At 39.5% G+C, this 12,788-nt stretch overlaps 1 protein-coding gene across 1 annotated transcript in view; it reads right to left on the reverse strand.

Annotated features, from left to right (window-relative positions):
- The window catches only part of PREX2 (phosphatidylinositol-3,4,5-trisphosphate dependent Rac exchange factor 2), a 288,146-nt gene that overhangs the window by 157,948 nt on the left and 117,410 nt on the right, over nt 1–12,788 (reverse strand). The window contains exons 10-11 of the mRNA XM_077752494.1: nt 11,630–11,774; nt 7,070–7,170 (exon numbers count right to left, since the gene is read on the reverse strand). Of these exons, the coding sequence (XP_077608620.1) occupies nt 7,070–7,170; nt 11,630–11,774 (246 nt within the window). The remainder of the gene's footprint in view (nt 1–7,069; nt 7,171–11,629; nt 11,775–12,788) is intronic.

The following is a 12,788-nucleotide window of genomic DNA, read 5'->3' on the forward strand; positions in this document are numbered from 1 at the left end:
GAAATGCTTTTCTTACATGTCACTTAATTTTTTTTCTCAGCAGAAACGAGAGCAGTCATCCTTCAGTTTCATCCCTGAGATAATAGACTCCTATTTAACTTCCTTTCAAGTTTTCTTCCTTCTAGGAGAAATTATCTTATACACAGTCTAACAAAGACTTTCTTTGGGAAAGAGAAAATCTCAAATTAAACCTCAAAGAATTTATATTTAAATGTTTTATTTACAGGGAATGTAACATTTGCAGAAGAGATAATTTGCTGCAACGGGCTCTATTTTCATGATTAGATGGAAGACTTTGACCTTTATTTTTGTTAAAAATGTTGAAGGGGGAGAAAAGTTGTCAGAATTAATTTCCAGGAACTACATTTGGTGAATCCAGAAGAAAGCCCAAAGACTTATCACACAGAGACACACACACGTATGTGAAGTTTCAGCTATTTTACCCCAATTTATCCAAACTAAGTGCATGGCTTGCAGCCAAGAGCTCGACAGAGGATTCCTGCCAAAGAAAGACAGACAACACAGCCTTTTGGCACCTTTTTTTCCAGATCAAGCCAAAAAGAAAAAAGCATGTGTGAAAGAAAAATACTATTGAGAGACATATTTTGAAATCCTATGGTATGTTTCAAGATCAGTTATTTATTTCTTCTCAGCAATCTACCCTTCTCATTTTTTATCTCCTAAGATTCATTGAAATAAACGATAGTCTTGATATTTCAAAATTCAAGGAAACTTTGAGCCCAAATGTCTCTCACCACAATAAAAGAAGTGGTGTTTAAAATTTCTATTCAAAGTGGAGTGCTTAGTTGTGTGGCAAACTCTTGTGACCTTGACAAGTAATCTTGGGTTAATTTGCAACTCTTAGCTGTTGCCTTGGAAAAACAGTGAATAGTTTTGCACTCAACTGCACTCCCTCAACTTCTTGAACATGGAAAATGGGTTTATGAATTGTTGCGAGTTCAGGTCATTTTATGAGGATGATTGCTTACTGCCATCTTTTAAACAACTATGCGATACAGTGATATTACTAGGGATATCCTGGTAAATGTTTAACAACTGGCTTTCTCCATGGTGGGGCAGAAGAAGTACTGACTTGTAGTATTCACTAATTTCTGTGGTATTAAATAATCCCACACTGGTCAATTTCAAGCTACCATAATAAAGTCACTGAACACAGAGTTAGACAAGCAGTGATACATTATTTAGTAATTCCAGCACACAGAAATAATAGATATAAATAACACCAAGAATGTAGAAAAGGTAGTAAAAGAATTAGGAAGTGATGAGTTTTAATAATACATGAAATTCGGGGTGCCTGAGTCGCTCAGATCATGATCTTGCAGTTCTGTGGGTTTGAGCCCTGCATCAGGCTCTGTGGTGACAGTTGGTAGCCTGGAAACTACTTTGGATTCTGTGTCTCCTCTCTCTGCACCTCCCCTATTTGTGCTCTGCCTCTCTCTCAAAAATAAACATTAAAGATTTTTTCAATAAGATATGAACTTCATTTATAATGAAATTTATGTACTATTTATATAATTTTTAATCTTAGCTGTGCCTCACAACTAGCTTGCATATTTTTAAGAAATTTAATTACCAGCTCTCTTAAGTTTGTACAAGCCAACTTCAGCACACCACTGGATATAATGAATGAGGTCTCTGAATTCTTGCATAAGCATTTATAATGTAAATAGTAGACTCAGACAAGAAAGTATTATCAGTATATCATACGGAAAGCATATGCTGTCTCAACCCAATAACTCCTGGTATAGCAAGGCCTTGCTTTTATGAAGTTCTCAACAATATATGCAATGTGAATAATGGCAATAACAGTCAATTCTTTTTGCATGTTCTCTTTAAAACAGATGGTCCATTCAACTTTATTTTAGGAACTCTATTTTCACTAGAATGTAGCTGGAACCACATACTAATAAAACAAGGATGTATGGCTCATATTTTTCCATTCTAATAAAATTATTAAAGTGAAAATGCATAGTATGTTCTCTTACCAGTTGGAGGGAAACTGTACAGGTTAATTTTGGACACTTAAAAAGGATGATTACTTTTAGCAACAAAAATTCTGTATGCCAAATCTAACATTACCATGGACCAAATCCTGATAACAATAATAGTACAGGCCACTAATGTCAAACTGTACAAACAGAACAATAGGAATAGAGAATACTCAGTACATTATTTCTCAGAAAAAGTTAATCAGGTTACAAATATCATTCTTTAAAAAGATTTAAATTCTCATAAGTTAAATAATCAAAGGGTATTTGCATCCAAAACTTCAAATTAAATTTTAATCCAGAATTTATCTCTTACTTCCTTTTCAAAATTGTATTAGAGAAAAGTGGTGTCTGAGTTGGGGGATAAATTGATGAGGACTGAAATTCTCCCATTCTGATATCCCTTATAAAAAAAATCTTATGCTGTTGATTTTTTCTCTCATTAGAGGGAAGCAATTAAAAATATTGTGAAAGGCTTCCTGGTTGGCTCAGTTGGTTAAGCCTCCAACTCTCGATTTTAGCTCAGATGACAATCTCATGATCATGAGTTTGAGCCCACAGTGGGCTCCATGCTGACAGTGCAGAGCCTGCTTGGGATTCTCTCTCTCTCTCCCCCCATCCCCACTTTCTCTGCCCCTTCCCTGCTCTCTCTCTCTCTCTCTGTATCTCAAATATAAATAAACTTGAAGTTATGAACTGAAGAACAGATCAGACTCTAAAAGACTGTTCATAAAGATACTTAATAAATATTATTCCAACTCTGTACTAACTTACAATTGATGTGAATATGTTTGAGTAGTTATTCACGACTTCAGGCAAAGTAATAAAAGCTCTGTCATTGTAAAGTCAGCAAAATAGTTGTATCTTCACTTTCCAGAACCCAATGCACTATGCAAATAAGCAACTAGTCCTCATACAAGTCCTAGATCACCTTTGATGAAACATGTAAGAAAGAGTGGTAGGGTGGGTTGAAAATAACCTAATAGCCCCTTTCAAAGAACATCCTTTCCCCACACCTTAACTCCTTCCAGCTTTGAGAATAAAATTTCTGTAACATACTTTTATCTATCGTGAGGTACCTCATAGTCAAAATGGGAAAATATGGCAAGCTTAGCGTGTAACTCTAAAATATACTAATAATCTGGGGCACCTGGGTGGCTCAGTCAGTTAAGTTTCTAACTCTTAATTTTGGCTCCGGTCATGATCTCACAGTTGTGAGATCGAGCCACTCATTGGGCTCTGTGCTGAGTGTGGAATCTGCTTAAGATTCTCTCCCTCTCTCCCTCTGTCCTTCCTTTGCTCTAAATATGTACATACACACATATATAGTAATAATCCCACAGAAGTACAAAATGTTGCATTTTTTAAACCTTTTTTTAAACAAATTTAAATAGCAACATCAATTGTTGACAGCTTTAAGATCTTTTTTCTTTTATTTCTAATTCATAATGGTTTGACATCACTCAAATTAACAACTCAAATTAACAATCCTGGAAACCTCTACTGAAATAGAAACATTAAAAGTTATTTTTACAACTATTACATGTTGACACGTTTATACAATGATTACTCTGTCTTTAATATAATTGCAGAGATCTTATATTGATCTGGGAGCTATGCCTCAGTGGCAGAAACTGGGTCATTATTTACCTTGGTTTAGCTTTTGTTTTTCCTGAGCATGCATCTCCACTACATTTCTAAGTTCCTCTTGCAATAAGGAGTGACCACATAACTGAGTTGCACCCAAGGCCATGTTCACAAAAGTGAGGCACAATGGGAAGTGTGCAGTCCCATTTAAAACAAACAAACAAACAAAACAAAAACTCCACCACTCCTTCAAGGTGACCATTAAGAGGCTTCCACTGATGGTCAGTGGGCCTCTACCAAACACCAACACCCTGTGTGGGGAAGAAAACCCAACCTCATCCTCTACCAGTAACTAGACTTTACCTGAGTGAAAAAGTAACTTCTAGAATGTAAGCCACTCTACTGAGGCTTATTTGTTACAGCAGCTAGTGTTAGCCAATACTTTTCCTTCTCAGTGTTCTCTGCAAAAAGTTAATTTTCCCATCCTATTAGATTTATGCCTTTCTGAAAGGAAATAGGTCAACAGCTAGATTGCTTCATGAACAGGATAAAAAGATAGGCTTACAACTACTGGACTATAAGAAATAAAGCTCTTCAGTTCCTGTGTACATACCTTAGAGCACCTGGCAGAGTACCTTGCATGCAGAATGAAGGAAAGAGTCAGTAAGGAAAAAAATAAACAAAGGTATTCATAAACAGGTTTTCCCTTCTTTGTTCTATTGGTAATACATAGACTCTGGAAATACATAGTCTAAATGAGAAAGGAATCTCCTGATTTCTGAAGGTCAATAATTGTATGCAAAACCTCTCTACATTCTACCTAGTTGAGCTTCAATGAACTACAGGACAAAACAAATGCATTCCCTTCTTGATCCAAGTATATACATGGACATGGGGTTAGAGGAAAGGAAAAAGCAGCAGCAAAGAGGAAAGCCATGCAGCTCAACATATTTTGAATTTTACATATAAGTTTTTGGATGATGCTTTCCAGCATACTAGATGCTAAAGGGTGATCTCACAGTGCTAAAGAATCAAGTACAAAATCATATACAATTTATTGATATTATCTGTTTACTCAAAATATAATTATTCATTGATTGATTTACTGAGCAAATATTTATGGAGCACCTATATGTGATGGGCACTCCAAGTATTTACTATATATTAACAAAAAAGGCTCCTGTTCTTATGGTACTTATATTGTGATTGGTGGCCAGAGTAGGTATGGGAGATAAAGAGAGAGATAAAATAAATAAAATAATATGAAAAGTTTAGCGAGTGATAAGTTCATGAAAAAATTTTCAGAAATTAAAAACACAGTTTATTAGAATAATGGGATGAGTCAGAGTGCCACTGAAGACCTGAGTCATGAATACCGAGACTTTGATCATTTCGTTTTCTGCTGTATTTCTAGCACTTAGAAAGGTCCCTGGCATATATCAGGAATTAACAAATAATTGTTGAATGAGAATAGCAAGAACAAAGTTCCTAAATACAGAGTCATCTTGGAGTGTTCAAGGGAGAGACAGAAAGCCACAGTGGCCACAGTGTATGAGTCAGGTATAATACTATGTGCTGACTCGCAGAGAAAGTCAGGCGCCCTATCATGTGGGGCCTTACGGGCCATGGTAAGAGATCTAAACCATGGCAAGAGGTTCTGGTCTTTTCTTTGAGATTCATGGGACCTCAGTAAATGATTATAAGTAGGAGGATGCCTTAATCTTACATTTGTTTCAAAACAAACAGCTGTTATCTGAAGAGATGTACTATAGGGATGGAGGACAAAAGTGGAAGCAAGGAAAGAAAAGATAGTGACTGGGAGTAAGGTGAGGATCGTGGGAGTGGTCTGATTAGGGACCTATTTTAGTGGTAGAGTTCACAGAGCTTGAGGGTATGAGGGATAAAAAGGAATTCCAGATGATTTCTATCTGGATAGATGGTGGTACATTACATTGGTGGCAACCAATGCAGTGGGGAAAAACTGGGAGAATCTAGCTCATTTTCACCCCACTCTAATTTTAAAAAAGTGAGCACTGAAATACCTTATCTCAAAAGCCATATTTATTCATACTTCTCTCTTTTTCTCTTCTTCCACATTTTGCATTAGAAATTCTTCAAGCTTAGGGCACCTGGATGGCTCAGTCAGTTAAGTGTCTGACTTTGGCTCAGGTCATGATCTTACAGTTCATGAGTTCGAGCCTCGTGTGGGGCTCTGTGCTGACAGCTCAGAGCCTGGAACCTGCTTCAGATTCTGTGTCTCCCTCTCTCTCTGCCCCTCCCCCACACATACTCTGTCTCTCAAAAATAAATAAACAATAATCTTTTAAAAAATTCTTCAGGCTTTACTTCTTAGTCCCATGATCACTGCTTTCTTCTGTCTTTGTTATTGATGTTCTCAGCAATCTGGTGCTCTCTCGAAATGATCCCTAAATTGGTGTCTGGATCTCTCTCTACCCTGAGCTTTACACACGCATTTCCAACCTCTTACTGAGTGCTCTCCTGTGGATGTCTCATATCCAACCTGCTGCAAACCTTTTATCTTCTCCCCATTCTGTTCCTTCTCCTGAATAATCATCCCCATCATCTAGATAGAAAGCTCAGAATAACCTGATCTTGCTCTTCTCTCCTCATCTCCCACATCCAACAGGTATCAGATATGGTATTTCTGCTTCACCAGAATCTCCCTGATGGGCCACACCCTCATCATGCCCAAGAACACAGCTCTCAACCTCCCACTGCCAGGAAAGGCGGGGGTCTCCTGGTAGACAGGGCTCTCCACAGTGTCTCAAATGTCTTCATTCCACGTTCCACACTTCTGTATCTAAGGGCTCTAAAGCCAAGTTCTGGCCACTCTTCTGCCTAAAAGTGCCCATAACTTTCTTACCTCCTTCAGAATATGCCCCCTATATTACAGCCAGAGAGTTAAGATCTTCTGGGATCAGATGCGCCTGCCTTTCTCACCACATCCTCCCTCCCCAATATATTTATCCATGAAGTATACTGTCTTGCCATGTGACATTCTGTGTTAGTTCCTGAAAAGGCCACCATGAATTTGACCACTCCTGTGCCAGAGCATCTATACTATTCCTCAGGGTGGAACATCCTTCTGCCTTCTGTCCCCATGAGAGTTCTACTCTCCTCACTGTCCAACCTTACTGGCCTTTCCCTCATGAAACGGTCCCAAATACTGCAGTTAGAATTTGCCATTCCTTCCTCCACACTCCCACACTTAACTGCATTTCTAAGTCTTGCCTGTGTTGTAGTCATTGATGTTAACTTTAGCAAATAAATCACCATAACCCCACACTCCCTCAAATGTAGTTCTGTATTTATTAGTCACTCGAAAATGTTGTTAAAAACACATAGGCATCCTATAATGTGGTGATTTGCTCTATGCTAACTTGATTAATGAAATTAACATACATGCAATCTGTGGATAAATAGAATAATTTAGTACTTAATAAAAGAACTACCATGGTGGATGATTCCATTTTCTAACAATGCTTGTCCTAAGTGAACACCTTCCTCGGGCCTGTGAATCTCTCCAATTTCCAACAGCCACGATACAAATTCACTGCAATAGAAATCCAGTGAAAAAGTTAGTTTTTTCCTCCAAAAGTCTATTTGTACCATGCTTTCATCAATCAGCTATGGAAGGAGTCTCAAATATAAAAAATATTTGCAGTGCACTTCAGCATGCATTTTTTCACATATGTAAAGCTTCATTATTATTTAAATTTTACTCTATTCTAGAAAACAAATCTCCATAGCTTACCTAAATTAAACTTAATAACTATTCAACTTACTGAGACCTCTAATAAACACAAAGGGAAATTTTTTGAGTACTTTTAACTATAAAAAGAATATGAGAGATCCTAAAGATATCCAACAAACAAAATATAGATAGAAAAATAATGACTTAATATAAGAAATAGACTAGAATGTGGCTTTGCGGCACAGAGAACCAGTGTGTTTACTTCTTGTTGTTGTTTTTTTATGTTTTATTTATTTCTGAGAGAGAGAGAGAGAGACAGCATGAGCAGGGGAGGCTCAGAGAGAGAGGGAGACAGAATCTGAAACAGGCTCCAGGCTCTGAGCTGTCAGCACAGAGCCCGACGTGGGGCTAGAACCCACAAACTGTGAGATCATGACCTGAGCCAAAGTCGGATGCTTAACCTACTGAGCCACCCAGGCGCCCAGAACCAGTGTGTTTGAAACTCCAAGAAGGCACACCAAAAACAATGCACACCCCGGATGGTAGACAGAATTCTAAACATGTCCTCTTGTCCCGCTATCAAGAATCCCATCCCTTGGGGCACCTGGGGGGCTTAGTCAGTTAAGAGTCTAACTTTGGCTCAGGTCATGATCTCTCCTTTCACAAACTTTAGCCCCACATCCAGCTCTGTGCTGACAGCTTAGAGACTGGAGCCTGCTTTGGATTCTGTATCTCCCTCTCTCTCTGCCTCTCCCCTGCTTGCTTGCTCGCTCTCTCTCTCAAAAATAAATATTAGGAAAAAAAAGAATCCCATCCCTTGTTTTTGTGATCAAATCCTAATTTAGGTAGTGCTGTTAATGGATTTTGTATATGTAACTAAAATCCCAAATCAGCTGCCCTTAAAATATGTAAATTATTCAAGTGGGCTTGACCAATTAGTTGAGTACTTTGAAGCAGAGTTTTCTCAGGCTGGTGGCACAAAAGTAAGTGAGGAAAACTGAAAGCACGAGAAGATTCAGTGTGCCACTACCGCCTTTGAAGATCAAGGGGCCATGTAGCAAGGAAGGCAGGCAGCTTCTAATTGAGAGTGGTCCTGGCCAACAGTCAGCACAGAAACAGGACTTATTCTTACAGCCACAGAGGACTGAATTCTGCCACAACTTCAGTGTGCTTGGAAGTGAATTTTCCCTCAGAGCCTTAAGATAAGGGACCAGCCTCAGCCCAGCCCATAACCTTGATTTTGGCCTTGTGAGACCCTGAGCACACAATCCAGTATTGCTGACTTGGATTTCTTTCTGACCTATAGAATTATGAGCTAATGAATGGGTGTTGTTTCAAGCCACTAGATGTGTGGTAACTTATTTTGCAGCAATATAAAATTAATACACACCAAAGCCATAGGAAAGTCTTACTTATTTAGTAAATTCATTGTTGTATCTAAACTGTCATCCAAAATGAATACTCCAGCATAAAACCATCCATCAGAACTGTCCACCACATACATCTGTGGTGGCTGTTAAAGGACAGAGAGGATGACAGCTCACATCTGTCACCATTTTGGGGTGGGGAGAGGAGCCCCAGATATCAAAGATAAGTAGGATGATGTTTTGCAACACAGGAGAGCACCAGCCGGGTCGTGATCATTGTTATGGCTGTGTGGTATCCTTAGGAGGACACTAAATATAGAAACACTTGACAATAAAATATTTTATTGTGTTCATGTTATAAAAGCCTGACATCTGAACTTTTACATAAAGTAATGAATACATTTTAGAATGTTTTTAATTTTGCACAGAGGTCAGAGAAGCCAAGCTATGGAAAATGTCAGGAAATTACTTTTCCATTTACTTCAAAACCAAAAGCAATGCATATGGCTAAAGTCAAATAACCAAGGGACATGAAATTCTAAAAATGGATATCTAATCTAAAAAGTACATTTTAAGGCAGAAGAAATTGTTAAAATGCTTTGAATTCTTTTATTAAAAAGGAGCCACCCAAAAGAAAGAAAACTTAAAAAGAAGTAAAACTTCAGTTTTGTCCTCGAATAGCACAAAAATGATAAGAATATCAACCCCCTAGTGCTGTCACAGGATTAAATGAGCTGATAAAGGCCCCCGTACCAGGCACATTTTGAGCGCTTACTAAATATCAGTGGCTGACAGGTGAGTTGAGCTGGTTAACATGTAGCTAAAGCATCATTTTGTTCTGATGTCAGCAGATTCCTGAATGTGTCAAAGGAAAAGAGCACTTCTTAAGTATTTCTATAAATTAGGAGGATAGGATAAAAAAAAGAGAAGGGGTACAAAAGGAAGTTAATGGGTGGCTTTATTGTGGGACCTACTCAAACCACAAGAAGATCCCATTAACATAATGCAAAAGGATTGTGATCCAGTCAAAAATAATCTCCAACCCAGGCTGTAACACAGAGGTAGTATGCTGTTATGGAAAAAGCCACAATGGACATAGCTAAAATTTATTGAGTCTCTCCTGTGTACCAGGTGCTCTGGAGAAGGCTTATGATCATTGTAACTAACATGCACTATGGTCAGGGTAAAGGGTTAACAAAACCCCTGCTTTTTAAATTAGGAAAACTCAACCCTTGATTAACTTTGTAGCTGTTTCCTAGAACCTGATGAAGGCAGGGCATCAGCTGTGCTGCAGGCAGCAGTCTTATGGTAAGAAGACCCCTAATGGCTAAATGCAATATGAATAAATATCTGGTGAGAAGCCATAGCTTGAAGTGACTCTCTTATAAGTAAGCATGTCCCTATGAGAAGCTGGGAAGTTATGCCTCAAAGGTTAGTATAAGAAGTACTGTCTCCATGGGGCAACTGGGTTGGGCAGTAGATTGTCCAACTTCACAGTTCTGAGTTCAAGCTTCACATCGGACTTGCTGCTGTCAGCACAGAGCCTGCTTCGGCTCCTCTGTCCCCCTCTCTCTACCTCTCCCCCACTTGCACTCTCAAAAATAAATAAACACAGAAAAGAAAGATAGACAGATAAGGAAGGAAGGAAGGAAGGAAGGAAGGAAAAGAAAGGAAAGAAAGGAAGAAAAGAAAGAAAGAAAGAAAGAAAGAAAGAAAGAAAGAAAGAAAGAAAGAAAGAAAGAAAGAAAGAAAGAAAGAAAGAAAGAGTCTTTGCAGCTTGAAGTTTCCAAGTCAAGGTGGGCTCATATCTGTTCTTTCTCTTGCCTGAGTGTCACCTGGGGGCCTACCAATGATGGCGACCCTAGCTTGCTGGCAGCTGTGAGGACCATGCCCACTGATGAAGCTACCCCATGCAGCCCTGCAGGCCAGGGTTTCCTGGCTTATCTTCCTCTAATGGGGTTGGGAGCTGTTGCGACCTATAGTTATTTTGTTGTGTCTACATAACTAATCAAGAAGGCATTCTGGTAGGTATTACAGGTAAGCACTACAATCATCTCCATTTTTAGAGAGGAAAAGAAAATTTAAACTTTCCAAATCTCTCAACTAGCCAGAGGTAGGACCAAATCTGCACAGAGACGGTCTGATGGGGAAATCGGAGCTTTCAAATACTGCTCCATATAGAGTTGACACTGGCATTTACTAGCTGTATGAATGTGGGCATGGTACACTCCCTGATCGTTAGGTTTTGAATATTTAAAAAATATAAAGGTTTTAACTCTTACATATGCATTTGAGGATTAGAAAGAATGTATAGGAAAAAGCCAGCACAGGGACTGGCCTAATCAGTGGTACCTGAAGGTGGCCGCCCTTCCCTTCAGCCCTGTGGGCTGAACTCAGCAGATATTCTACATACATAAGGGCACAGAGCCAATCTATGCTAAAAGCTCAGGTGACTTCCCTGCCTGTTGCTCTGTGCCAGGCTCCTTGCATGCCCTACTTTTCCAGACTCCTCATCGATAGGCCTTCATGCTGAGCCCAGCTGTCAAAGTTCTGAATTAATTGCCAGGTTAGACTGTATGTCTTCACTTCTCCAGTCTTCTCTGACTCGTAGGCCCTGTACTCAGATTCTTGCCAGACTTTGTCCCTTATAGGCAAATCCCCCTGCTTGCCACCCCCTTCCTGACCTCAACCTCCACTTTGCTCTGGGAACACAGTACATCTGAAATTGTGGAAGTCATGGATGAATGGATAGACATCTTAAGTTTTGTATGATCTGGCCCTAGATCCATCCCTTCACCCCACTATGGCCCAGGAAATGCTAACAGTAAAGAAATATTCAAAAAATGCTTAGAGAAATATTCATTAAAGAAAAACAAATCATTAAAGGAAAGTTAACACATGAGATAGTAAAAATATGAAAGAAATACATGCACCTAGACTACCAACCCTACCTTCCAAGGAAGCATTTAGGGAACGTAGTCAGTTTTCTTTTCCTGTCTTTGATCAGATTTCCTTGCTTGCACATCATCTTATAAAGTTTCTCACCCTGTTCAGAGATCATTACCCAGGTGTCTTGCTCCATTCCTAATTTTAAACCTATCAAAAATGAAACAAAGGACAGGTAGCTGAAAAAGTCTCTTCACTCATGCCTTCATTAAACAAACCTTTATTTCACGTCTACCACGTGCAGGGGATTGCAGATACAGAGCTCCTATAGAACTAAGACCCTCATTTTCAAGAAGCTCATGAGATGCCAGGGAGACGGTCAAGACAGGATCTCCAGGACCATATGGCACCTTTGTGCTAACTGTGCCCAAAAGCACGTGGTTTGGCCACTGGAAGAAGAGCAGCTGTACCTCAGGCTCCCTGCACCCCTTCTGCAGATTTAGGTGGGCACAACTGAATAGGTTAGCCCTGGAAACAGCCTTAAAGGAGAAACTGTGATACAATAGAGGCATATTCAGAGGATCTTGCCTCCACACAGGAATATTAAGGTTTCACAGAAGACCAGTGTTTAGATGCAGAGAGATGAACAGTATCTCCAGAGAAAGAGAGAGAGACTGAGAGAGAGAGAGAAAGAGAGAGAGAGAGAGAGAGAGAGATCACAAGAGCTACCTGAGGTGAAGCAGCACAGGGGCACACAGCTCTGGGCCCTAGGTGAGAGGACAGGGGACACACTGATGGGTAAGGCAGGGACCTCACTCAACTGCAGTTTCCATGTACTTCATCCCTGAGGTATCAGGGAAGCATGTAAGGGTTTCCCCCAGAAGGAGGGGAGAAGCAGGGCAGGACAAAAAAGAAAGTTTTGTTGCTTTGGAAACAAAGCTAAGATGACAATACAGGAACAAAGTAAAGGGTGCAGGGCTTAAAAAGAGGGAGACCATTAGGAAGAACCTTCAAAAACCCAGGCAAGTTCAAGCCCCTGAAGACAACAGTAGGGGCTACAGGGCAAAGAGAATGATGCTGAGAAATATTTAGGAAGTAGTATTGATAAGATATAGCAAAGGGTTAAATGCAGGCATGATGGAGAAAAGAGAGATCAGGATGGCTTCCAAGCTTTTGACCTAAGAGCCTCGTACTGGGGAGTGGGGCTAGAGGAATATTTGGAAA

Source organism: Crocuta crocuta, unplaced genomic scaffold (assembly GCF_008692635.1).
Source record: "Crocuta crocuta isolate KB4526 unplaced genomic scaffold, BGI_CrCroc_1.0 scaffold141, whole genome shotgun sequence".
Lineage (NCBI taxonomy): Eukaryota > Metazoa > Chordata > Mammalia > Carnivora > Hyaenidae > Crocuta > Crocuta crocuta.